Genomic DNA, 27530 nt, shown 5'->3' with positions numbered 1-27530 from the left:
TTAAAATATGCTCAGGTTCAGGTTTTCCACCATTTTCTTGGTGCTGCTTTTCCCTCTTTTGTGTTATATGTTTGTAGAGAACTGTGGGTAATCAAGGGCTGGGAAGGATGCATTAGTCTTGTATTTCAGGGCTGTATACGAAGGGTCATTCACTTTGCCCAGAAATGCAGCCGGCCGTCTAGGCTTTGGAATCCTGAGCCATGTCCTGAGCTGCCCCCTGCAGTCTGCTTAAATCTGCCAGCGTAAAGGAACTCGTCTGGGGTAGGAAAGAAGAGTGAGTGTTAAAGATGTAAAATATTTATTTTTTTTGTAAATGTTCCTAAATCTGATTCCACAAACTCCAAAAAGCCATTACACTTTGTATACTTCAAAAAGGCTTCATTTTGACATTGTATACTACTGTACAGGACCAAGAAAAGACAAATACTGTTAATAATGTCTGAATATTGTACAAGAGGGGGAAAATACCCAAGAAACAAATTTCATTACAACCAGTCATTGAGAAATTATGTACAATTGATTCATTCGAAAGTTTAAAAAATACATCATGCCATGTATATTACAAGCGCAGGACTCCGAATATACCAACAACTGTAGTCCACTTTAGTTGTGCACACATCAAAACTTCATTTCGAGCTGGTGAAGCCAAGTGCTTTTACCAGGTTTTGAATTCTTTATTAAGTTCCAAACATCATACCATGATTTGTTTCAACTAGTCAAACACTACACAGCATCTTTCTCCGAATAATGTAAACAAACAAACAGAAAAGGAAAGAAAAGAGAAGCGTATTTTACATTTCTGATGTCAAAACAATGTGAAAGGCATTTCAACCCAAACCCCAAAACTCCTGCGCGTTCCCCTACGTGGGCGTCGGCACCTTCTACTAAGAAAGGAAAAAAGAAATAATCCCTCGTTTTCGACTCTGTTCGGGTGGTCTCGAACGTGAACTCGCAGCGCACATCGCTCGCCATTAACAGTTCGGACGTCACACTCAGCGCCCTGCGATTGGTGCGTTTCTTTGATTGCAAAAGTGAAACTGAAAAGTGTAAAAGCAAAAAATTAGAGAAGATTCAAGTGGTCAGAATTTTAGACAATATTGATTCTACATTCTAAATACAACAAAAATACTCTGAAATCTTTTCATTATTATTATTATTATTATTATTTTTTTGTTTTTTTACAGATTCTGTACAAGTTTTTACAACATATAGACTCTCAAAACAATATCTTGACATCCTTCTTAAATATTTTTTTTCTTTTTTTCTTTTTGAAGAAAAACAAAAACAAAAACAAAAATCACCCAAATAGCTATAATGAAGTTAAGGTAGCATTTGGTCGAGTATTTCTAAGTTTTTCATTTTTTTGACGAATATTTACATTATTTTATAAAGTAACACGTTCTGTTCAATCTGCGTGCTTCCAAAGCAGCTTGACTTTTTTTTTTTTTAAATCCACATTCTTAAAAAATAGCTTCAATTGATAATAAATACAAAACGTCTCCTCTTATTATTTTACAGAAATCAAAACCAAAAAAAGAAAAAGAAAGAAAAATAAGCTGACTCATGGAATCAAGTATTTTAAACTGTTTTTTTTTTTGTTTTTAGTGCAAGTTAATATTCCCTTAGCTTTATCCCTAAGGAAGTCTTCTCAGTACATTCCTTGTTCAGTGGTGTCTACATTTCTGTTTCTATATAATGTGTATATCTGTTTTTTTATATATATATAGATTTATATATATATGTGTATATATAGAATCTTTATCCAGAGGACCTGCCTCTTAATAACTAAATAAGGCTGTGGCCAGCACTTTACTTTCCTGGTCAGCTGGTGAGATTTAACCCAACACCACCTTCAGGCTCATGTTTGCCAGTTTCTCACTGAAAGCGAGTGAAGCTCTGCTCGTCCCTCAGAGGAAAAGCCAAAGCCGCTCCTGCTGTTTCTGCTCGGCAAAGCGTAGGAAGCAGTGTGCAGCCTGGCGTTCGGGTGGAAAACGCTCACCGCAAAAAAGTACGCCCACCTTACCTTACCTGTCCATCCCAAACTGACCCCAATTGGCCCTTGTGCCTTGTTTAATTGGGAACCTTGGAGCAGGTCTCCTCCTCCTCACCTCTTACAGTTCTACGGTCTTTCGTCTGCCCTGATAAGTCTAAAGATTAAGTAACAAAATGCTTCCTGTTTAGAAACGGGCCTAGAAAAAGAGAAGGAATGCATATGTGCGGAGCTGGAACGTTCTCCCTGTCCACCTCCAAACTCCTCTTCGGTTTAGTTCATCCACTTCCTGCAGTTTACTGCACCACAGTGACAAGGAATCTTGTGCTGGTCGTCTTCAAGGTCAAATTTGTAGTCGTAGCAAAGCTGAGAAAAGAGACAGAAGAGGAAAAACGTCCAAATCAGAACTACACCACTGAATCGGACGTCCTGCTCTGCTTGGTGTTAGGCTGGCTTTATACAGTCAAAGCTTCACGTGTTCTCTGGAATGATGGCCGGTGCTCCATCCAGTACTTAAGTACATAAGGCAGGAGTTGGGGATAAGGTGTGATGGTGATCATCATCCAACAATCATAGACCTCACTAATGCTAGTCACTGAATGCAATCAAATCCTGACAGCAATGCTCCTCCAAAATCTAGTAGAAAGCCTTCTTCCCTGGACTAAAGCAGGATAAAGCACTGGAACAAACACTGAATAAGAAGGTGTCCCAATACTTTTGTCCTAATTGGTGTGAAAGTCTCACTGTGTAAAGCCAGCCTTGTGAACGCAGCACGGGCACAGACTTACCTCCTCCCCGCGTTGTATCCGGCGGTTGGAGCTGATGATTATTTTGTGGCCTCGTTCAAACGTCACGGCCTCAGCTATGCAGTTGGGTGCGCAGGAGTGGTTGATGTACCTGACGACATATAAATGTAATCACCGTGAACGTGACTGAAAACGAACCGCGACCACTCTCTCACTCTCAGAGCTGAGCCATATCTAAACTCTCAACACTGGTCCTACCTCGCAGGGCCTCCAGTGATGGTAGCGTCGATCACATGCTCACTGTCGATGCGGAACATGTAGACTCCGCGGTTCTGCGGATTAGAAAAAGCCCATAAATGATTGCGCTTGCTGGGCAGGTTTTATAGAGCGTCTGTGGTAAAAGCAGAGCAGTGCACGTACCTGGGATTCATACATCTTCTCCTTGCGGTTTGCCACCTCGTTACGGATGATGGTACCAATGTATTCAATGACCATGGTGTATTTCTCGATGTCCCGAGCAGCGTACAGCCCCAAGCCCTGCAACGGACGAGGCACAAAGCTGAGCTTACATGACTGAGGTGTGTTTTTTATGTGGTTTGTAGAATAACTCGGGGCTGTATTTACCTGGATGCGCGAGCGGGCCAAGTAGACGTTGGACTTCCACTCGGCTTTCATTCTGCGATACTGAGAGGACTTGGAGTGCACAAACTGCTTGCTGTAGGGGGCGCCAGTGAGCTCAGCAGGGCTGCCGTTGTTGCTCTGGAGGGCCTTAGTGGAGCTGCTGCTGCTGGTCAGGGTGTGTGGCCTAAGGGAAGACAGTCAAAACCAAAGGACTGTCAGGAGACGAGAGCAGAGAACACAGAGAAAGGAAGCAGTGGAGGATCTGCCATGACGGAAACATCGGAGAAGCTGAGGTTACTGAGGGACAAAGGGCCGTCCCATATCTGACCTTGGATCATTTCACTGATTTATCATCTCCAAGCTGAACTGGAGAAAGTTTACTGTTAATGCTGTAGCTTACTGTACATACTTTCACTAAGACTTCAACTGTAACAAGGCTGAGCTCCACAAATGCAGGTCGATTTTCCTTGAATTAAAAGAATTTTGCACTGATGGAAGAGAGACTGCATAAAAATCCAGATGTGGAAGTGTTTCTCAGTCCATTTGGTACACTGCGTGAATTCCCAAGCAATTTTTCGTAACAGTAAGAACACCATCACACTTGGGTTTACCTGGAAAACTCAGTAGCTCGCTCAGGAAGCTTAGTTTATCTCAAAAGTAAAAAAGTACATCAGAGAACATCAAAGCCAGCAAATGCAATTAATATGCTTCAAATGGTTTTAAGATGTGTGAAGATCATTTGGTAAAAGAAACCATAATTTTCACAGTTTTCCTCTCAAATCTATTTAAAATGTAATTAATTATCCCCCCCCCCAAAAAAAATTTTTTTTACCCCATCCCCATCACCTGTCCTCAGACATAATATGGCCAACCACCCCCTCTTTTTGAACTGCCGCTAATGCAGCATCGCTAGGTAGCCAGCTCTGATACAGAGGCTAACAGATGTCTGTGCTGACCGACCCCTGAGAGAACAAGGCCAGTTGTGCTCTCACAGGCTCTGGCAGCATGACCTGGGATTCGAACCAGCGATCCTTACGTGGCATCGCCTTTAGTCCGCTGGACCACTCCGAGCCAAATCCTAAGTCTTTTATATATAACTTCTAAATCCCAGAAGTGAGTTCCTTATTTCCAGTGTTGCTTTTTTAGTGCATACTTCATCATAGTAATTTACCATCACTGCCTCCAACTAACGGACTACTGTTGTCTAGCTGGTTGAATGACAGGAGGATTTGGGTTCAGTAAAGCCTGGTGGTGAAAATGACATTGTTGTCTGTTGAAGTGTTGCACTGCTGTCGGGTGTTCCTTCATGATGGCCTTGCACATCCACTTTACACTCATTTCTTTTCTATTGGCTAAATGAATCAATTCTCATTAATTAGATCAAAACACTCAAGATTTGAATGAGCAGTAATTTAGCAAACATATCAACAGTACACTGAAACTGATAAGGCCTGATGGCTGATGCATAATGATCAGTGGTTTAACTAGGCAGAGTGTAGAGCATTATGGTCTCCATACTGACGCTTAGTGGGATCTATTGGATTCTAGCCTCTACTTCTGAGTAAACAGTGAAGCTCTTGAAAGTCTGGAGAAGAGTGTCTACTAAATGCCTTCAATGTAAAGGTAAAATAAGCAGATTTGTCTGTATTTAATCCAGTAAACATCTGGTTTCCAGACAATTATATGTTTTAACTGTTTGCTGTAGCATCATCAAAACTCTGGTATTGTGAGGAACCTAATTTCAGCACAGGTATCAGACCCTACGTCAATCAGTGCTCCCTTCCATGGCCAAACACCACCGAAATGGGAGAAGACAACACTAAGGAACGGTGCATGCTGACCTCATGGGTGGACAAAAAGGCAGGACACGAGCTCTGGCTGCTCACGAATCACAAGACAAAGGACAGAACACGTAGAAATAAATCCGAAATCCTACAGAATACCTTAACACGAACCTCTTGACGTGTGTGCAAGCCTTAGGCTCAGAGCGAGCACATCCTGAGGGGTTGATGGCCAGAGGTAGCTCCATCAGAGGATTACGGCCATAGCGGAAGGTGTAGCGCGCACACGCTTCCACTCCAGGCAGCTGAAACAGAAAGCAGGCGTCACAAACGTGCACCAACTGTGAGGAGGAGGTGCTTACAGTAAACAGGGCAGAAATTGAGAAATTGAGACCCTGCACCCTTCTTTCACGCGTCCTTAAATAATTGTAATTTTTTTCATATTAAGGCAGCTTCATACAGTCTTACCGATTCCACAATCCTGGTGACCGCTGGTACGGTCAGCCCAAACAGGTCTTCTCCCTTCAGGTAGACAGGGAACAGTTTGAGAGTCCCCGTTTCGTTCCTCCTATCAGCCACAGGCTCCAGGACCTTATCCCACACTCCTGCACAGAGTACAAGAGAAGTGGTGCCTAAACATTAGATGTTCTGGAGACCCCGTCAGAGGGGAACCTCTATGCCTCTGCTCAATTTACATAGCCTGGAACAAACTTGAGAAGCCTGAGAAACTTCACAGATTGCTTTTGTAGCACAGTGAATATTTCATGTATTTTAATGAAGCTGAAAGAAGTGTCTGGTTGAGCTGTTGATGAAATAATTTAAGAAAAAATGCTAATCAGGCTAAATGTAATTAAAGGCCGGCTCAGACCAACTAGCAGGATTGCATTTGCATTATGTTAACTGCTCCCCAGTAGTATTTACTGAGGCCTGGAGTACCCCTGCCCTGCATATTTGAATGTTTTCCCTGCTCCAGCACTCCCAATCGACGGTTAATTCACTGAGGGTCGTTAAGTAGCTGCTTAGTTGGCCGGACAGGAAACAAACCACAATGCACAACAGGACAGGAGACCAGAGCTAGTAGCAGTGTTGGTGCCTGTGAAGGTCAGGTGAAGGAATGGCGCTCACCTTTAGGGGAGGATCCAGTCAGCACCAGGTCCTCATAGCCCTGCTCCATCACTCGAATGCTAAACTCAGGGGCACCGTCCCTCTCGTCGATGGAGCAGAGGTAGCGGCAGCGGCGGTTCCCGTGCCGCATGCTCCAGTAGATGCGGCTGGCCTCGTAGCCCACGGGGAAGATGGCTGCGGAAGAGTGGAATTCCTCCATCTGCTGCGGCAGGAGCTGACCGACCGCATGGAACACCAAGCTGCCCACGCGGAAGGTGTGCTCGCGCTCCCCGCGCTGCACGATGCTGGCAATCTGCCGTGCCTCGTCCCGCTGCACATAGACACGGCGGAACACGGCGAAGCAGCGCAACTCGTGGTCCATCCCTCCAGGAGTCCCGCTCCCAAAGCTATTTGAGCTTCCACGGGGCCTGTGCAGGTGGCAGAGCATGGTCTTGTCCTTAAAGAAGGTACACTGGGCCTTGAGGGCGCAGGTGAAGTGGTAGGCGTTGGTGCAGCGCAGGCGGTGGCAGCCACTGGTGGCTCCAGTCTGCTGACAGTAGGCGCAGCGCACAGACAGGCCACGTCTCAGAGCCAGCTCCACGTTGATCAGCGCGCCTGCCTGGGTCTCGTATACTTCAGTGGACCACAGGGCACAGTTAAGGTGCACCCACACGTCCAGGTCCAAATTGAGCAGCCGGGCGGGTCCGTCTGTGAGCCCATCTCCCTCCTCGTGACAGAAACAGCAGCGCCGCAGGTCTTTGGGCAGTGGCTCCGGACGCAGGGATGCGTCCAGCTTCCTCAGCAGCAGCTCTAGCTCACCCTCATCCCGCACCTGGAGGTTGCCCTTGGGTATCACGATCTGGACGCTCCACTTGCGCCAGCGCAGACCTTTCCAGCGCTTGCCAGATTGGCGGGACTGGGATTCATCGACTCCGTGAACTGCCCGGGGACGGGGCTTCAGCTTGACCGTGACTTTGAGGGCGTCAGGTTTGATCTCAGCCTTGGTCGTCTCAGGCGAGGCAGAGGGGAAGAAGATGGGCGGTGTGGAGGGCGGAGACTGCTTAGGCTGCATCTGGGCCAGACAGTGCACGTCCAAGGTGGAAACGTTGGCGCTGTACTGATGGAGAACTTTGACAGGGCTTTTCTCCTCAGAATCAGGTAGGACAAAAACGTTGGGCTGGGGAATGAGCAGACAGGGCTTTAATATAGAGCCTCAACCATTACATTCCAGTAATATTACTCTACTCTACTGCTCCCCACACTCCCACACTCTCTCTACTGCACCTCTCCCTCCAGCATGGCACTCTCTCTCCTGCACCTCTCCCTCCAGCATGGCACACTCTCTCTCCTGCACCTCTCCCTCCAGCATGGCACACTCTCTCTACTGCACCTCTCCCTCCAGCATGGCACACTCTCTCTACTGCACCTCTCCCTCCAGCATGGCACACTCTCTCTACTGCACCTCTCCCTCCAGCATGGCACACTCTCTCTACTGCACCTCTCCCTCCAGCATGGCACACTCTCTCTACTGCACCTCTCCCTCCAGCATGGCACACTCTCTACTGCACCTCGCCCTCCAGCATGGCACACTCTCTCTACTGCACCTCTCTCTACTGCATGGCACTCTCTCTACTGCACCTCTCCCTCCAGCATGGCACACTCTCCCTACTGCACCTCTCCCTCCAGCATGGCACACTCTCTCTACTGCACCTCTCCCTCCAGCATGGCACACTCTCTCTACTGCACCTCTCCCTCCAGCATGGCACACTCTCTCTACTGCACCTCTCCCTCCAGCATGGCACACTCTCTCTACTGCACCTCTCCCTCCAGCATGGCACACTCTCTACTGCACCTCGCCCTCCAGCATGGCACACTCTCTCTACTGCACCTCTCTCTACTGCATGGCACTCTCTCTACTGCACCTCTCCCTCCAGCATGGCACACTCTCCCTACTGCACCTCTCCCTCCAGCATGGCACACTCTCTCTACTGCACCTCTCCCTCCAGCATGGCACACTCTCTCTACTGCACCTCTCCCTCCAGCATGGCACACTCTCTCTACTGCACCTCTCCCTCCAGCATGGCACTCTCTCTACTGCACCTCTCCCTCCAGCATGGCACTCTCTCTACTGCACCAGTACACATTCACAATTTTACGTCTTACCTTGCTATCTACTGGTTTGGTCTGCATGGCAGATGAGTAGAGAACAAAGCAGTTGTGGCTGCAGAAGACGGCGTTGCCCTCTGTCCGGGTTTGGCCCTCCTGTAAAGAGAACATCAGTCAGAGCGGCGGTGCCACATGCCCCAAGGAGGCTGGGAAATGGGGGCATAACATCCCACCAATCACCCCAAATCATCATTAGACAGCAACCTGAAACAGCTCACTTAAAGGGATCTGTGATCAAAGTCACCTCCTGATTTAAATGACCAGAAATGGGGTCTTGGGGACACATACACACTCCTGGGTAATGTCCGTTAACTCCGTAATTGCAGCAGGTGGATTTTCACTTCCCATTGGGGCTGGATTAGCATAATTAGGGAGTTGTTCTGAGGGTGTGTGGGAGGTGGAGGAAGGGTCATTCACTCTGAAAGCTCTTCAGGGTGCTCTGGAGTTAACCAGGTTGCAGGAAGCAATGAGAACAGGAGGCCATGAGTCTATACCTGAACTCCGGTTACACATTTATGCTTACAGGTCTCTGGAGAACGTCAGGCTCCATGACTCAACTGGAGACGTGAAGTACAGACTTTACAGTCAGATCAGGTTCTCTGGATCACTACACAAGCACAGCCATGGTCAATAGGAGGAATTAGAATGGGGTTGATCCTGGCTACCTTAATGTGTGGATTACTAACAAATGCTGTGAGGACAAACGGCAATATTTCATACCTATTAGTACGTAGTAGGGCTGTCTCCATCAATTACATCAGTAGTTGAGTCATCTACTAGTTATTTTGATGATCGAGCAATGCAGGTTTTAACACTACTAACAGGCATAAGGTCAAACAATGAAACTGGGCTTAACTAAACGAAAAACCATGTATTTCAAAGTATGTACAATACTTTACTAGGAGGAAACGGGGGTTACTGTAAGAAAGAGCTACGGGAGCATTTAAAATATGCCTTACTTGCAAACTTCCAGATAATTACTGCTAATCAAGAATGTAAATTAAAACCCAAATGTTTGTGGACACCCCTTTATATAAATGTATATACAGATGTGCAAATGCACACACAGCTTGTCTAGTCCCTGTAGAGAAGCATTGCCAATAGGACTCTATGGAGCAGATAAACATGAGTCTATTGGCACCATGCTGCCTAATGGCCAGACGTGGGCTTACAGAGGGGTATAAAGCCCCCCAGTATTGAGCATTGTGGAAGATCTGCATTCTCTGGAATCCAATATTTTTGGGATGAGCTGGGGATGATGAGGTGGGGTGATGATCATCCAACATCCTGACCTCACTAACAACACTCTTGTCCCTAAATGCAATCAAATCCTCACAGCAATGCTCCAACCCTCCAAAATCTAGTAGAAAGCCTTCTTCCCTAGACAGTAGAGATAGTTACCCCAACAAAAGCAGGACCAACTCTTTTTAATACCCTTGACTTCAAAGAATGAGCAGGTGTCCCAATACTTTTGTCCATATAGTATAGCTTGTTATAATATGAGTAAATACAATTATTAGAGACACATGTAAAATGAAGGAGGGCTGTCGCAATCTCCTCTGTCGTACCTGCTTGGAAGACCTGCGGACTCCATTTCCCAGAACCACCACCTTGCAGTGGGCGCACCACTGTGGTTTCAGCCCTGGGCTGCTTCCATCCATCTGATATTCCGGTCTTACCACAGCTGGACCTGGAATACAGCAGTGTGTCAATCAAACACTCAGGCATGTGCACTCTGCCAAGCACCAAGCATATATTAGCAAGTGGGGAAATCCTGACGGAGCACTCGAGGGGAGCCTAACACAAGGAGCCGCGGTGATTGAGTTACATAAACATATCTGAGAAAGATGACAGCCTGGGGAGCCACAGGGGCCAGCTTTTGACAGACTTGGTTAACCTTCAGGATACAGTTTCAGGAGTCGCTAGAATGAATCTCAGCGGCTGGTTATTACCATTGCTGTGTTTTAAGCTTGTTTGGTCTCAAACACGGGCTCCTGGTTGCATTAACAGAGTTTTTGGAGAGCAGATTTTACTTGCCCATGAAAAAAAGCCAGGTGTCAATACCCTCAGGATGCACTGTGATTGGATCTGCTTATCAAGAATGTAAATTAAAACCCAAATGTTTGTGGACACCCCTTCATATAAATGTATTCAGCTAATTTAAGTTGCAAATGCACACACAGCCTGTCTAGTTCCTGTAGAAAAGCATTGCCAATAGGACTCTATGGAGCAGATAAACATGAGCCTATTGGCACCATGCTGCCTAATGTCAGGTGTGGGCTTATAGAGGGTTATAAAGCCCCCCAGCATTGAGCTGTGGAGCAGTGGAAGAACCGTGTTCTCTGAAATGATGGTGGTGGAGCTCCATCCAATATTTTTGGGATGAGTTGGAGATGATGAGGTGGGGTGATGGTGGTGATCATCCAACATCGTGACCTTCATTGAATGCAATCAAATCCTCACAGCAATGCTCCTCCAAAATCTAGTAGAAAGCCTTCTTCTCTGGACAGTAGAGACAGTTATTCCAACAAAAGCTGGATCAGCTCTTTTTAATCCCCTTGATTTCAATGAATGAGCAGGTGTCCCAATACTTTTGTCCATATAGTATAGCTTGTTATAAATCTCTCTCTTGTGCATATGCACCAGTAGATGATCAACCACACCCGGATCAATCACAACCCTTCACATTTCCACATGAGTTTGGGATGAGGTGAGGTGGTGATCCTCCAACATCCCGACCTCACTCACACTCTAGTCCCTGAATGCAATCAAATCCTCACAGCAATGCTCCTCCAAACTTGTGGAAAGTAGAAAGCCTTCCTTGGACAGTAGAGACAGTTACTCCAAAAAAAGCATGAGGACAAACTTCAATACCACGGATTTCAGAAGAAAGAAAGAAAGACTGAGCAGGCGTCCCAATACTTTTGTCCCTATAGCGTGCCTCTCATGCAAAATTCAAACCTCTTGTAATTTTGTTCAGTAGCGCCAACGATTGAGGCAACAAATCACAGTTATTTCACAGCACTTGACGCGGCTCTGAAATTACTATGTGAAGCACCTGAGCCCATTTGATGAAGGTAAAAGTACAAAGCTGGGAGCTAACAAGCACTGTCTGCGGGCTACGTCTGCAGTCATTACAGGCTTTCGTTAACATTGCACATCTCAGACATGATCAATAACCAAGTGGTTCCAGGGGAAGGAGAAATACCCCCCCCCCCCTCTCTCTCTCTCACCACCCCCACCCCCCCCTGGCTAGACGCTGCTGTGCAGTTAACAAGCCCTCATTTAAAAGAGATGAGAAAAGAAAAATATATATATATAACAATACAATCCATTCACCTTTAGAGATAATAAAGTCAGAAGTGCTTAATGACGGGATCATCGGGCAGCCGTTTTATGAAATAAATCCTTTTGAAATACTTAAAAAAGAAAAAGAGAAAATAACAGCCTGCTAGAACCCCCATGAAAGGAGTGAGGGTGAAAACCTGTGATTCAAACCACTTGAGAGAAACATCAGTGACCTAATTTGAAGAAGCAGTGAAACCCTGCAATCATGGGTCATTAGATATTGACAAACTGCATCAATGGCTGCAATTTGTAACACTTCATTGCCAGCTGTCCCCCAGGAGAGCCTGTTGGGTTCAGTTCACTCACCGGTGTGGGTGGGGGGTCCGCAGTTTGGATTTAAGGGAATCATCCCTGGGGGACGGGAGGGTCCCGGCAGTCTGGGGAACCTAATGGCAGCCTGGGGAAATAGAGAAGCCTGTCTGGGGTCCAGCGCTTGGGTTGGAGGAACCTTGATGCCAGCTAGCATGGCCAGGGAGCTCCGCGGCTCTGGGCCCGGGGTGCGGATCACCTCGAAGTTGGCAGGGACGGGGACGCGAAGCAGGTCCGCTACGGCCGCCACCACTCCCGGAATGTTCTGAAATAGGAACAGAAAAGGGGTTAAGAGTCTTTCTACACCAGTTCACCAATCTGTAAAGCTGCGTTCATGTAAAGCTTTGAATCATCAATGAATTTTGTTAAATTTGTCTTTGTTTATGTTTTCTGAAGAGAAAACTGATTAAATGCTATGGATGAAAGCATGATAGTTATCCATGTTAAACTTTACATCACCTAATTTTACATATCGTTGCGTCATGCAACTGTCAAATGCCATTTTTCTCTTTGGGACATGATTTTAATCTGGCAGTTGCTCAAAATTTATTGAGGAATGGGCCAATAGAAATGCTCCAGAACCACTCTAAGAATTAAACACAGTGGCTTTCATTCAAAACTAAGGTGTTTTCCTTCTTCTGTAAAGTTTTGAGGCATTTTGGAGATAGTGAGAACATTAATTTCGGGCATTTCAAGATCATATCTGACATGATAAACTCTCAATTGATTAGAGATAAATTAATAAATACATTAATTAATTAATCTGACTGTGAAAGAATGGATAAAAAATACAATCAATAAAAAAATCCCAAAACCTACTGTTATATAATTGTATATATAATAACCACAAATTCTGTAGCATGTTGCTGGACGTTGATGGGTTAAATATAAGCGCTATAAAATGCTTTATAACCTCCATGTTTATATCTTTATTCCTCAATAGCTTTAGAGAGTTGATGCCATTGCTGATAATGCAAACACACCAACTCAAACCTCAAGACTAGCTTTGGCTTTTAAAGTCAAATTATATTTTTATATATATTATTTTTTAAATTCAAATTCTTTCCAATTTGGGCCTCCAATGACCTAACCTGTACATACTCTCCCCCAATACGCAATGCCACCAACACGACCACTACACGCCCCCCTCCAACGCGTGTGGAGGAAAGCGCCGCATACCTGACCCCGACGCACCATCCCGCACCGCAATCTACCCGTCCTGGAGAGAGCAAGGCCAATTATGCTCTCTCAGGCCTCGGCTGCTGATGGCTAGCAGCGATCCTCAGAAATCTATATTGTAACGCATACTGAAATACTGCATACTGTTTCAGAACCAAACCAGAACGGTTTAAGACACTCACCTCTGCAGCAACTTGGTTCAGCGTGAGCGCTATAGACATCAGACCGGCTTTCGGATAAGAGGAAGAGTGTTCAAACTGAGACCCAAAGAAGCTGCTCTGAGGTTCTTTCTTCACGTCCCACTGCTTGAATTCAGTGCCTGCAAGAAGCAGTACAGCAGTCAGTAAAAAAAAGCATGTGAAAAAGCATGCGAAATTAATTACCATGAACACGGTCTCATCTGTGCTCGCTAACTGTGCAGAAGTGGTTGGACAGACCTTTCCCACTTGCACTGGGCAGCATTGGGATAGTGGGAGACACAGCAGGGGACGGGGGCTCGTCCTTCACCAAAGACAAATCCGGGTAGCGGCTGATCTCCATGCCCACTACACTCTCCGGAGATGAGGACGGGACAAAACTGTCTGGGGTGTCTCGGTCACTACAGTGGTCCTGGCCCCTGTAAAGAAACATTTCTCACTTAAAAATCACAGTTACTCCATTGAGCTGCTGCAGGGGCTGATTTACCAAATCAGGCGTTTTCATTAGAAATGTATAAATAATTGAAAAGTAATTAGGGACTTATCAATAATACACATTTTGTTCCATTTAATAATACTTCACTGCAAAAAAAATGTGTATATACAGTACCAGTCAAAAGTTTAGACACAGATTGAGGTTTTTTTATTTGTGTATAGAGGACACGGGGGACACATGGGTATCCACCGTAGTTAGAATGATGTGGCTGGTAGGCTTGAGTTGTACACTGAGGAGCTGTTTGGGTCATATATTAAGGCTATTTATTGGTCTGTTGCTAAATGAGTAAACATGTGTATATTAATGTACATGAACAGGAACTGTAGCTGCAGGGTTTCAGAGGTCAGATCTCCACCCTCACATGCATACACACGGCCATGGTCCTACAACTTGGGCCTACTTGAAACCCCCTAAGCTATGACATCTATCACCTAACTACGGTGTATACTCGTGTGTCCCCATGCGTCCAGCGCACCCACATACACAACACCTAGTCAGCGAGGTCTTACCGGAGCTCCTCCTGATTGGTGTGCGGGGGTGTTGGAAGGGAGGCCGGAACATCAACAGTCTTGGGTCCGTGGGAAATAGCCTGGGCCAGGAGGTCGTCTTCGCCTCTAAATGGAGTTGGGAGGTGCTTCTGACCCAGACTTTTGGATACTGAGAACAGACAAGCACAAAACGTAAGAGCTACATGGCATTATAATTACGAAACAGTGAAGCCCAAAGACGGGTAACTGACAGCTATGAATTGGTTCACTTAAAACACAGCATACTAGGGATGCTCTGGCCCTAACCAGTGGATTGGGATCAGGGCACACTTCTGCATATGATACTAGACTGGGTATCGGCTGGGTTTTGGGTATTATGACCGATCCAGTTGTAGAGCTGCAGCAGTCTGGATGTCTGCAGTGTGGAGCTATTTTACAGTGGAAAATTAACACTTGTAATGTGCCACTGTTTCCATTGTGTGTAAACCCCCCTCTCCTTCAGACGTGGGCACAAAAATGTGAGTGTTTAGCTACAGGGCCTTCCAATTACATGCAATTACACTCACAAAGTAAGTAATTCAATAGCAGCCTAGCATATCTTAGCTACATTCTACAGCTGTATTATCTACGAAAACAAAGACTGGAATCAGCCGATCCTCAAAATTAAAATACACACAAAATCTAAATGTACCAATGGTTAAATTCATCATATGGAGAGATTCCTTTCTACAACAAGAGACTATTTCGTACCTTCATGCCCAGCCATAACAGCAGCTTTCCTGGCAAGCTCCTCGGCTGTAGCAAAGCCGTTCACCATTTTCTGCCGGGCCACGGGAGGTGGAGTAGGTGGGAGAGAAGCGGGGGGCGTTGGAGGGTTGCTCAAGTTGTTTTGCTGCATGGTGAAACAAAACACACACATAAGGACATCCTCAGCTCAGCTCATCCTCAGTGCAGACTATGAGTGGGCCTGTCTGAGAGAACACCATCAGGAACAGTACAGATGCCCCCAAATCTTCTAAACACTGTAATACAGTTAATATAGCCCAGGTTTATATATATATATATATATATATATATATATATATATATATATATATATATATAGACCTGAGTAAATATATAATCACAGTATGGAACCTTATAGATGAGCTGAGAGTAGTAGTCGGACACTCCATCCAGTGACGCACTCCCGAAAGAGCCAGAGAGCCGGTTCTCTCCGTTCAGCTGTCCACTGCCGTATGGGGGAAAGTGGGTGAAGTTCACCCCGATTAAAGGCTCCATCAGGGGCAGCAGGGAGAGCTGCTGTAAGACAGAAAAGAGGGTAAAATGTTTAGATTTATATTCCAAGTCATTCTGGATCATTTCAAATGGTTTATTAATCAGGAAATTCTGAGAAAATCAAAAGGCGAGCTGCCAGATTCAATCTGTGAACTGCAGAAATGGAGATATACGAGTGGCTCGGCGGTCTAATGCGCTTCCACTGTGGTTCAGGGGTCACGAGTTTTAATCCCGAGCCAAGGTAAAGGTAAAAAGGGAAAGGTGCAAGTATTTGTCACTATGTACAGTGTGTCCTCGCATTTGACCCATCTGGTGTAGTGAACACACACACACACACACACACACACACACACAGAGCCAGCAGTGGGCAGCCAACTACAGCACCAGGGGAGCAGAGAGGGTGAAGGGTCTTGTTCAAGGGCCCAACAGTGGCAGCTTGCTGAGGCCGGGTATCGAACCCACAATAGCTGGTGGCGCTTTCCTCCTAGTGTGTCGACTGCATGGCAATGCCGCGTCAGTGGCAGTTTGAAAAGAGGTGGCGGCTGGCTGCACACCTGTACATGTACTGAAGGATCAAGCTAGTGCTAGGGGGGTGTTACGAACGGGTAGGTTAATCAAAATCTGAAGAAATAAAGCTGCTTATCTGGTCAGTAAGTGTTTATCAGCTCAGTAAATCACTGATATTAGAATAAACATTAATAATAACTCTTACAGAAAGTGGTGGTGGTGGTTCTCCATCACTGTGTTCATCATTAGAACATCTCCAAAGTTCTCCTAATGGAATCTAGTATCAGATCAACACCTGGTTTGGTGGTAAATCAGGGCTTAATGATGGTAAATCAGGTGAGCTGCTGCTGCTGCTGCTGCTGCTGCTGCTGCTGCTGCTGATGGAGTTGAACACATCCTCCACGCTGTGCTGGCTGGACTGGGGGGCGTCCAGGAGAAACCTGGAGGAACCGAGCTCTGTTCTTCAGACTAGCTCACCGACAAGATCTCACTACTTTCTGTCTTCAGAATGAGAAGCTCTTGTTTCTCCTCTTTACTGGATTTATGTTCACCTGCTTTATCTGTTCTGATGAGATCTGGAGCTTCTTTAGTAAGAGATGCTTTAAATAATGTGATTAGGGGCGTAAACCTTGTACAGTAATTCATATATAACCCATACTCCAGTGTTTAGGTTCAGAGTGGGCTAAAATGAACAGAAATTCCAAAACGATACAAAGTGTATCCTCTTCAAACATGGCCTTTCAAATCTAATTACTACACCAGCTGACTCAGAATGCCTGAATAAAGGTGGCGTATTTTAGTCACCGTCTCCGTAGAACTTAGCGTGCATCCACAAGCAGCATGACGTAAAAGCACTCTCATAACATGAATCATTCTTAATGTAAGTGCACTGGAAGTTCCACTTAAAACCCTGTTTGGGTCCTTCACAAACTCCATTTAATGCATTCTACCCACACCTATCCATGCCAGCACTGCAATTACGGCTTAATGAAAGTAATTACTCCTTGAGATGACTGTAATTAAAGAGGCACAATTTGCAAAAAGAAAAATCAACATTCTGTATAAATTAAGAGGCATGTGGCTTTAGGACATGTACATCTGTAACGCATTACGATAAGTGTGTAAGGCCTTATTTGAGATTCTATTAAAGCAGCTGTATGCTATTTTGCTCTTGGGCTCCCCCTACCGTTGGGGAGTGTAATTCACTTTTACAACACAGCTGTAAATACAAATCCTGCTTTGAGCGCCCCCTCATGGACAGCTGTACACATGCATTTGTTAAAGCAGCTTTATGCAATTTTTTCTTTTTGCTCCTGGGCTCCTCCCTACAGTTGGGGAGTGTAATTTACTTTTACAACACAGCTGTAAATACAAATCCTGCCTTGAGCGCCCCCTCATGGACAGCTGTACACATGCATTTGTTGATCTAGAAGCTTGATCTGAAGGTAGAGCAGCATGTGGGCTGAGGCGGTGGAGTAACACTACAGGATTTTACACTAGTATGACTCTATGGGTTACGCAGTGTTACACAGCAGCAGTTCTGGAGAGAGGTTCTCCTCCTGCAGCTCCACCACCAAACCTCCATAGTGCAGTAGCAGCAGCAGCGTTCCGGCCCGGAGTGGGAATGACGGAGACGCCATTCTCCCTGTTCCTACAGTCAGTGGAGCATCAGTGTGATCCTAAGGCTTAACTCTCACTCATTTTCCCACTTGTCCCAAATACACAAGCCCACATCCAGTTCAACCAATTCTAAACTCGTCTGGAGGAGCCTATGATCACTGGCTTGCTTTCACACCAAAATCTTTTCCATGCGATCCGTGCTCGACTGCGCAATCTGAACGTCAGCTTGATATGTGGACTTCAGCAAAACTTTAGGACCTAGGTTCATCTGTTCATTGCTTTTTCTTATTGTTTTCAAGCAGTGAAGAACAGCGCTTTCAGGAGTCATGGCATTTCACCATGCAGGAACACAGGAGGACCAGAGATCAGTGCCCTGGACCGCATCCGAGCTCCAGAGCAGCTTTCTTACTCGACCAAATGTACTGAACTCGTGAAGCAAGCGGAGCTGGGTCAGGAAAAAGTCTGCAGTGTGAAAAAACTCAAAACCCTAAAACTCACACCAAATCTCAATAACTAACCATAAGTCTAACACTCCTGACAATCCCCCAGCTTTTACACTTCAACATAAACCATATCATATTTGTCTAATTGAGGCATCACATATCATTACTATCATGCAAAAGCCTTGTAACTCCCCTTCTTGTCGTTTATCCACTTTAATATAATCTGAATCTGGCAGTTGTTCCTTACATTGTAAAATTTCATGATGAATGGACCAATAGAAATGCTCCAAAATGACTTATAAAATAAAACCCTGCCACTGAAGGTAAAGAAAGTTTTGGAGATGCAAGGTTTCTGCATGACAGTGACGATACATGCAGCTCAACGTTTACCTGTTTGAGCTGGGTCATCAGTGTGTCGGTGGTGGGATACACCACCTGCCGCTCCTCTTGCTCTTTCTTCCTCTTCTTCCAGCGAGACTGAGGTTTCTCGGCCCCCACCTTGGGGGTCCGCTTATTGCGCTGTTTTTTCTTGCCTTGCTCTGGTAGTGAAGGCTCTAGAGGATCTGTATGACCCGGCAACTGGCTGTTCACACCACCCTGTCAAGAAAAACACACGCTTTCAACAACTCAGAGTGACTCTGCAGAAACCAGACTTGTACTGGTCAGCGCTTCATAACTGCAAACCTCATCTTCAACAGCAGTCCTGAAGTTCACGGAGAACGGATGATCGTTCAGTGCCAACTTGCATTTATTTGCTGATTGATTGGGCTTTAAAAGTTTCCACAGAATGTAAAAGATGAGTTGAATAGTGAGAGTTCGTGGAAGGGACAGAGACACTGCTGTCTCTGTAAAATAGGCTAGTTCCATAATTGACTCTCTATATTTACGTCCCCAAAACTTGTCCTGGAGGCATTTTGCTGGATTCCCCGCCTTACCACAGCCCTGCAACTCTGAAAGTGCTTGTTAATGAGCTGATTAGTTCAATCAGGTGTGTTGGGAGAGAGAAAGCACTAAAATGTGCAAGGCCGGGAGCCTCCAGGACCAGAGTTTACATAAACCCAGCCCACTAGCCAAAGCCTTTCTGGCCTTCAGTGCTTCAGAAACACTGGAGAACAGCACATCATCTCCAGACACTTCTAGACATGGCAATGCAGGTTTCTATGTGAACCAGGCCTTGTGACCATGACCGTACCAGAGTCTCAAAAGTGGAGTATAAGGGGAAAAAAAAAAAGGACATGCGTGCTGGGCTAAAGGCTAACGGCTAGCCCTGGCCAACTGGTGCAACTTTACCAACTCCTCAGCAAATTAATCACACAGTGCCAAAAGGACAGCAGCATTTTCAGTTAAGTGCAGAGCTCATCAAACGATTCACATGGCCATCATGTAGAAAATCAGTGTGTTTCATTCTGGGGTAAAATAACAGGGTGGTAAATGGTGGTAAAACAGAATCCAGCCTTTTTTTGCCAACAACCAGTCCCAAGTCCCATAGTTACTATTTATATGACCCTCAAATACTTAATAAATGCATTATTCAACATATTTAAAAAAATAAAATAAAATTAGAATAAAAATAAATAAAATAACAGGGTGGTAAACAGGCTCGTAAAATGGAATATGGCATTTTCCGTCCCATACAAGTCCCATACTTACTATTTATACATCAAAGAACACTTAGATACTGAATAAAGTCAATCTATAACACATTTAAAAGTATTTAATTAAAAATAATTTTAAAAAATAAGAAATAAAAATCAAGTTGATCTGAAATTCGTTCTTTCAATTTGTAGATAAATGTAACTGACAAGTAATGGATTCTTGCAACGGTTGTTGCATAGCTACAAACACTAGTAGTCGTACTGTAGCTCAAATATTGTCCATTTCTTGGTCTGTTAGACTGGCCAGTGCAAAGTGGACACCAAGCACACTTTCATTAAAGCCCATTAAAATGTTATTTTTTTCTTCTTCTAAAATGTATAGTATCAACACATTTTATTTCTTACCAGACAATTAGCGGAATCCAGCTTGACGGACCCTTTATTGTCCATTACTACCTCCTCCTCTGGTCTGAGGCGGTCACCGGATGCCTGGTGTGTGAGTGGTGTGCCCGGTGGGGGAGGTGTGCTTTTGTTCTTCAGCAAGTGTTTCAGCAGCTCGTTCCCAGAGTCGCCCTTGGTGCTGTGAGAAGGACTTTGCCCCGGGACGCTGGGAGAGATTCCTTCACCGCTCTCCTCGACCTTCACCATGCCTCTGTGTTCCACTCTGGCCTCTGCCTCGGCTCCCCGGCACTCACTGGCCTCAAACTTTTCCTGCTTGATCTCGTGAGCCTCATCCAGGAATCCACGCTCTGTCTCTGAACCCATGCTGGACTGCCTCCTCAGCAGACTCCCACCACTCCCAGAAAGCTGCCTCTCTAGCTCGGAAGAAGGAGGCAGGCCAGACATGGAGGACAATGGATTGGAAAATTCGGACAGCTCCTGAGCGCTGCGTGTCGGGGTGGACGACGTGTCCGAAACACATGGGGTTAGAGGGGCGGTAAGATCTGAGTGGGGTGTGGAGGGCGTTTTCACGGATTCGGCATCATCGTCCTTCTTCTTCTTCCGGTTCCTCTTCTTCTTGCCTTTTTCCTCAGGAATAATGTTGGAATACAGCTGGATGAGGGACTGACCTGAGCCAGGGTAGTTAGGAGGCAGAGGAGTGGCTGACTCCATGCCAAACAGGGGGTCTTCAGCTCCACCCTGCAGCATCGCTGGTGGCCGAGGCTGGCCCGGGATGAAGTTGAGCCCGTGCATTGCTGGATTCTTCGGCCGGAAGTTTGGCCCCATCTCCTGGGCAGGTGGGAAGCCACCACTTCCAGGAATGGGCCGCCGCTCTCCGGTCTGCATGAAAGCTGGGGCAGGGCCAGCGAAGTCTAGAGGTGCTCCTCCCTGCTGAGGGAACATGTTGCTCAACTGCTGCTGAGGTCTAGTAGGCTGCATGAAGTCTTGGGGCAGGTCAGCACTGTAGAAGGGCATGTGGGCCAAGCCTTCCCGGTTGGAATCAGGAGGCATGCCAGCTCCCTTCTGCTCCAGCTCCAGTCTCTGCAGGGCCCTCTGCCGCTCCACCTCCTGCATCAGCTGCACCCGCTGCCTCTCCTGCTGCTCGCGGAGCCGTTCTCGCCGCTCTCGCTCCTGGAAGCCCTCGCTGAACGGGTTGTTGTCATCAAACTTCACGTGAGGGGCGCCTCCACCTCCAGCTCCACCTCCATGACCTCCAGGTACACTTCCAGGCTGGCCAGGTGGCCCACCCGGCACCATGCCTGCTGGAGGCTGGGCCTGAGGAGGCTGGCCAGAGCTGGCTGGTGGCATTTGAGGGGGCATGTGAGATGGCATCCTGGGTCCACTCATAGGTCCAGGGCCAACCGGGTGCCACCCTGGCATACGAGCAGGGTTGGGTTGACCTGGGTGGGGCTGCATGGGACCTATCATGGGCTGGGCCATGTGGGGTCCGCCAGGCATCATGCCAGGGGCTTGGCCTTGCATTCCGGCCATGGCCTGCATTGGGTTTATCATGGAGGGTGGCTGGAGGCTTCGCTGCTGCTTGACCCGGTACTCTTCAATGAGCTCGGCATGTTCTTTTTGCTGTTTACGAATCTACAGAAGGAAAAGAGACGCACTTTATCCTTTAGTGTCTCAAAGATACTCAAAAACATCACCGATTTTAAATTCTCTCTAAACAGGTGAGGCAGCAGTGGTTTCTCTCGTAATGTACGTGACCTATTTCTAACCTCTCCCGGTTATCATTTGTAAATGACCACTTTCGGATTGGCTACCCAGTCCAGGGTGAAGCACACCTTTAATGTGAACGGGTGAGGCTGGGCTACAGACATTTGAATAGGTTGAAGAAGCAGATGCACTTTATGGACAAAAGTATTGGGACATACCTCTTAATCACATTGAGTCCCATTGCCACAGGAAATTAAGCATAAAGTCACACATTAGTGAAAGAGTGGGAGGTTCTAAAGAGCTCACTGAGCTCCAGCGTGGTTCTGTATGTAATAGGAGACACCGCTGCACCAACAACAACAACAAGAAATTTCCTCCCTCCTAGATCTTCCTCCATCAGCTGTGAGTGGTGTTATTACTGAACAGTGGAAGAGTTTAGGAGGAACAGCTCACAAAGAGCAGCTCAGCCACCGAGTGTCTGTCAGACCACGTAAAGTTACAGAGCGGGTCAGGAGCTCAGAGCAGAGTGCAGAAAAGTTTCCGATGCTCTGCTGACTCAATAACTGAGGCAGCAGAGCTCTAGACCTGCTGCTGCTGCTAGAGCTTAGAGCAAAAGGGGGACCAGCTCCATATTTTTGCATATGAGTTTAAAATAGGAGGTCATAAAAGGTCCTATAGGTGTAATGTGTAGGTGTCCCAATACTTTTGTCCATGTAGGGTATGTCACATTGAATTGTCCATGTCCATTTTTATTTGTTACAGCTTAAAAGCTGCAGAGAGTCGGGGGAGAAAGCGGGGGGGGGGGAGAATAATGGGTAAACATGGGTAAACATGAAAAAGGGGAAGGAGAGAATAACAGCTCTATGTGAGCAGACTGAGATTGATTGTGAATCAGCCTGGAGTCACTGGAGGGCTGAGCGGAATATGATGTGCTCAGGAGAGACATCCTCTTTTTCCCCTTTATCAGCTATGCTTGATAGAGTGGAGGCCTTGGGAAAATGTTGACAGAATGGAACAGGGGAAGAGATAATGTCAGAGAATAAATCAGACACTGCTCTGTTCTGGGGCCCTGGATTCACCAAGGTCTCTGCGCTCTCCAGCACGGAAAGGTCACCGCAGTGGGAAATAATTAGTGGAGTCTTCTTCCCTTCCCCATACAAACAGAAGGTCTCAAAGTTTAGTACCCATGTTCCTCCTCTAGCTACAGTAAATCGATTTCCGCCACTATCACGGGACTGCCGATGCATTTCATTACGGACAGTGGGCTCATTATTTATTGACGGTTTATCAGAGGCTAAATGTGATTCCATCTGTGATCAGTAAAATTTCTAAATCAGGTCATGAACTGTAAACTGCAGGCTTACACCCAGCCCTGACTGTGTATTATGTATGATGCTGCTCTAAGGGGTTTCTCTACCTGCTCCAGCTGCTTCTGAACCACGCTCTGCTGTTCGGTCACATGCTTCAGCTGCTCTGCATCCTCCTCTGGGAACTCGCGGCCTGCCTTTTTAGCTGTGCGCTGTTTTGCCGAGAGGGCCTTTTTGGATTTCCTGTGGGCCCCAATCTGGTCTTCCAGAAACTTCTGCTGCATCTGAAGAAGCTGCTGAGTCTCTTGAAGCCACTCCTCGTACTGCTTTCTCTGAGCGTCATCTAAAAAAAAAAAAAAAAAAAAAAAAAAGGTTGACAATTATTAAAATTAAATAAATAATGAATGAATCGCGTCGTCTGCTTAACGGAATAACCCCACACTAACTCAGCATTGACTCAAATCAACAAAACAACACTTACTGACAAAACCAGGGCCGAAATTGGGAGGGTTCGGTCTTGCCAGCTGCGGTATCAGCTTCCCATCCTAAAAGGGAATTATCATTAATGACCAGGCAATTAGTTTAATCCACTGAAAAGAAACACATATTCAGGGAACAGAGATCCCTCAAGGTAAAAATACAATGTGCAATACCCCCCCTCCCCACCCCCACATGTGCAATTAGGAGTTAATTTGCAATTATATGTAAATAATCTGTAAATAATATTATTATGGCTTTTTCACTTCTATTATTTATTTTATGTATATAGTGGTAATATATCTACATTTTCTTACTACTGTTTTTGCATCTGAGTGTCTGGCTATCCTCTTTCTGCTGTGACACTGAGAATTTCCCCACTGTGGGACTAATAAAGGATTACTTTATCTATTCTTATCTAGAGGGTTGGTGCAAGTACCTGTCCAAACATATGTGGAGGGAAAGTGGCAGGATCAGGCCCATGTGCACTTGGCATCTGTTGTATTCTGTCCCAAAACAAAAGGAAATGAACACAAGCCTTCACTTCACAAATCCTACTTAAAACAATGGAGCTCTAATAAGAAATACAGGAGGACGAATAAAAACGACAGTTTTATCATGTAAAAACACATCAGGGACATCGGGGAGGAAAATCTGCAGAATAAACAGAGAGTGCAGTTTTACCTGTTCATGACCATAGGTGCCATCCCCATGCTATTTTGTGCCATCACTTTATTGATTCCCTTCAGGGCCACCATCTTTGCCTTCATGATCGGGTCTGTAATGGCGTCAAAGTCTATAAAGAGAAAAAATCGCAACAGAGATTTAAAAAAAACAAAAAACGCTGCAGTTACTGAAAGCTGTGAAGTTAATATTCTTTTGACCTCAATTTTATCCATTTCCAATAAATGGCAGATCACTGGAAGAGGCCTTAAATTATTCAGGTTATGCTCTACAGAAAATGGCACTGGATTGCTCCCGAAGTGTTTTACTGTCAGGGGCAATTAGATCTAACACACAGGTCTGTTACGCTTTCTGAGATCTTCAGGGAAGAGAGAAAAGTTTCAGCTGCCAGGTTACGGTTGTTTGGAGAGCAGGTTTCAAGATATATCTGTACAAATGATGTCTATGAAGAGCACTCTAACAATGGAGTGTGTGAAATTAGCACATAGCATGTACAGCCACTACTTAAAATAAGGGGTGGAAAGCATAAACAGGCTGAGCACAAAAAGCAGACAACCCTGAAAACCCTCATCTCTAAAATCACAACCTTACAGGAGAACTTTCAATGGAAGTCAATGAAAGACTGAAGATCCTGAACCACTTCTATCCATCCACGCATTATAAAAGAGCCATCATTTGGATTCAAATTCACCTTCTTAAATGCAATGCAAACATACGCTATATAGACAAAAGTATTGGGACACCTACACGTTACACTTACAGGAGCTTTAATGACCTCCCATTCTAAACCCATAGGCTGTATTAATCTGGAGCTGGTCCTCCTTTGCTCTAAGCTCTACCAGCAGCAGCAGGTCTGGAGCTCTGCTGCAGTTATTGAGTCAGCTGGAGGCTTTTCTGCACTCTGCTCTGAGCTCAGCACTCGGCCCTGACCCCGCTCTGTAACTTTACATGGTCTGACAGACTGCTCTCTGTGAGCTGTTCCTCCTAAACTCTTCCACTGTTCAATAATAACACCACTCACAGCTGATGGAGGAAGATCTAGGAGGGAAGGTCTAAATTTCACCAGCTGACTTGTTGTTGTTGGTGCAGCGGTGTCTCCTATTACATACAGAACCACGCTGGAGTTCAGTGAGCTGAATTCGATCATTATGAGGTGTGTCCCATATACTTTTGTCTATATAATGTAGATTTAAACAAATGGTAGCCAAGTACAGACAAATACTTACCAATATTGGGGAAAAAGGGGTCATTAGAGCGCTGGCGAATCATGGCCTGCATCTGCCTCTGCTGTTGCTGTTCTTGTCTCTCCTGGTCCAGCAAATCTTGGAGAAGGAGGGGCTGCTCATCTAACAGCAGAGGCCTGTTCTGCTGGCTCTGTGATGCTTTTGGCCCTTGCTGTCCCACAGAAACCTGTGGGAACATTGCCTGCTGGGTCTGAGGATGGAGGGCATGTGGAACAGGTTGCTGGCCCACCATGGATAGGTTCAGATCCACTTGCTGCGCTGGGGAAGCGCCAAATCCTTGGACTGGCAATTGCTGATTACCAGCTGGCATCATATTTGGATTTCCCAGTGATGTTCCATGAGCAAGTGATGGATCCATTCTGTGTCCCATTGGCATTCCAGGATTCATCCCATTGTCTTGAGCTTGCAGCATCATCATGCTCATACTTGCCTGAAGGTCTGGGCCATGGCTAGGCTGGGCAAGATCACCCTGGTGAACAGGCAGCACAGAGCCGATCCCAGAATCCTCAAGTTTCTCCTTGGTCAACATGCCCGAGAGTACTGGAGTAGAGCCAGAACTAACATCTGTATCTGACAGCCCTGTCTGCTGGGCTGACCCCTCAAAGAGACTGGACACATCCTCTTGGTTGTCTCGACTTAGGGGCCTGTTTTCAGGCAGAAGAGTAGAAGGGGTCTGGCCACCCAGTGAACCCTGTTTGGCCTCTCTTTTAATAGTGCTCTCGGTCAACAGACTACTGCCAGGGTTGTCTTTTGACAGGCCCTCTTCTTGTTTGATATGGCCAGAGGGATGACCATCCTCCAGTTTATTTACTGGCTGAAGTGGTGACGCACCTCCAGAGGAGGCACTCTTGTTCATTGAGGACATCTTCGGCTCAGAGGTCTCTCCATGGTCGTCGTCTATGGGGTCACTAAGATCTAACTCCTCATTGAACATGTCTTTCTTGTCATCAAGGTTCAACTCCGGATCTGCGTAAGCAATGAGGTCAAATTTCCCGGATTCAATGAAATCATCGAGGTGAAGGTCATTTGTTTCTAGATCTAAATCCTTGCCGTCGTCCGTGTCAAGGTTCAAATTCTCCAAATCGTCATCAACCAAATCTTTAACCTCCACGTCCTCAAGGTCCTTCACTGCCGAGTCATCTGCATCCAACTTCTCCTCCATCCCATCACCACAAGGCAATGGGATCTCCTCAGCTGGGCCAGGGTCTGCCACAGGCAAAAGCGCAGGCTGGGCAGAACTCAGTGCTTCACCGTTAACCGGATGAGCGAGGGCGGTTGGCAGTGGAGGATGATGTGGAGCAGTGTTCACTGGAACATTTGTTTGCTGGTGCAAGTTCTCCATACCAGCTGACATCTGCAGGTGACCGGCTGGTCCATGCTGAACTTGGCCCATGACTGGATTCAACTGCCGCAGTCCTTGGTTACCAGCAAAGGCCATGTTTTGTCCTCCCATGAAGCTAGTAGTAGGTGGTCTCTGGGGGTGGTTAGGATGGTCCATCATATTTGGTGGCCCAAACGGTAGCCTGACTCTGTTTCCTGGAGCCCTATGGCGAAGTTCAATGAACGTCTGGCCCATGATATTGTGCTGCTGCACAGGAAGGCCTCGTGGTGGGAAGTGCTGAGGGAGGCCCATCTGAGGGTTGCCTCCTGCTGTTCCAGGGAGATCCACGGACAGAGATCTTCGCATCTGTGGTGGAACATTATCAGCAGCCACTGGCCCACCTTGCATCTGGTGGGGGGGTCGGAGGAATGACTCCTGGCCTGGAGGTACAGGGGGAAATCCAAACCTGGAAAACAATTCAGAAGCATGGAGCATAAGCTATGGGTTATGGGAAGAGCATTTT

General features: G+C 46.2%; 1 protein-coding gene across 9 annotated transcripts in view; it reads right to left on the bottom strand.

The window, feature by feature from the left end:
• Window positions 1-281: 281 nt before the first annotated feature.
• Window positions 282-27530, bottom strand: part of kmt2ca (lysine (K)-specific methyltransferase 2Ca) — a 197845-nt gene continuing 170596 nt past the window's right edge. For 8 of the 9 annotated variants that reach the window (XM_072679281.1, XM_072679288.1, XM_072679284.1 and 5 more), the window contains 23 exons: window positions 25669-27473; window positions 24443-24554; window positions 24198-24264; window positions 23763-23826; window positions 23392-23624; window positions 20274-21902; window positions 18664-18870; window positions 15563-15727; window positions 15176-15317; window positions 14447-14594; window positions 13682-13860; window positions 13427-13563; window positions 12063-12330; window positions 9977-10098; window positions 8406-8504; window positions 6264-7419; window positions 5607-5743; window positions 5301-5443; window positions 3361-3541; window positions 3157-3273; window positions 2995-3068; window positions 2779-2887; window positions 282-2356 (listed from right to left, as the gene is read on the bottom strand). In XM_072679281.1, the coding sequence (XP_072535382.1) occupies window positions 2264-2356; window positions 2779-2887; window positions 2995-3068; window positions 3157-3273; window positions 3361-3541; window positions 5301-5443; window positions 5607-5743; window positions 6264-7419; window positions 8406-8504; window positions 9977-10098; window positions 12063-12330; window positions 13427-13563; window positions 13682-13860; window positions 14447-14594; window positions 15176-15317; window positions 15563-15727; window positions 18664-18870; window positions 20274-21902; window positions 23392-23624; window positions 23763-23826; window positions 24198-24264; window positions 24443-24554; window positions 25669-27473 (7387 nt within the window). In that variant the 3' untranslated portion in view covers window positions 282-2263. The remainder of the gene's footprint in view (window positions 2357-2778; window positions 2888-2994; window positions 3069-3156; window positions 3274-3360; window positions 3542-5300; window positions 5444-5606; window positions 5744-6263; window positions 7420-8405; window positions 8505-9976; window positions 10099-12062; window positions 12331-13426; window positions 13564-13681; window positions 13861-14446; window positions 14595-15175; window positions 15318-15562; window positions 15728-18663; window positions 18871-20273; window positions 21903-23391; window positions 23625-23762; window positions 23827-24197; window positions 24265-24442; window positions 24555-25668; window positions 27474-27530) is intronic. The other variant, XM_072679283.1, reaches the window with a different exon arrangement.

This window comes from Salminus brasiliensis, chromosome 5 (genome assembly GCF_030463535.1).
Source record: "Salminus brasiliensis chromosome 5, fSalBra1.hap2, whole genome shotgun sequence".
Classification (NCBI taxonomy): Eukaryota; Metazoa; Chordata; class Actinopteri; order Characiformes; family Bryconidae; genus Salminus; species Salminus brasiliensis.
Note: the sequence above shows the minus strand (reverse complement) of the source record. Positions and strands in the feature narration are given on the sequence as shown.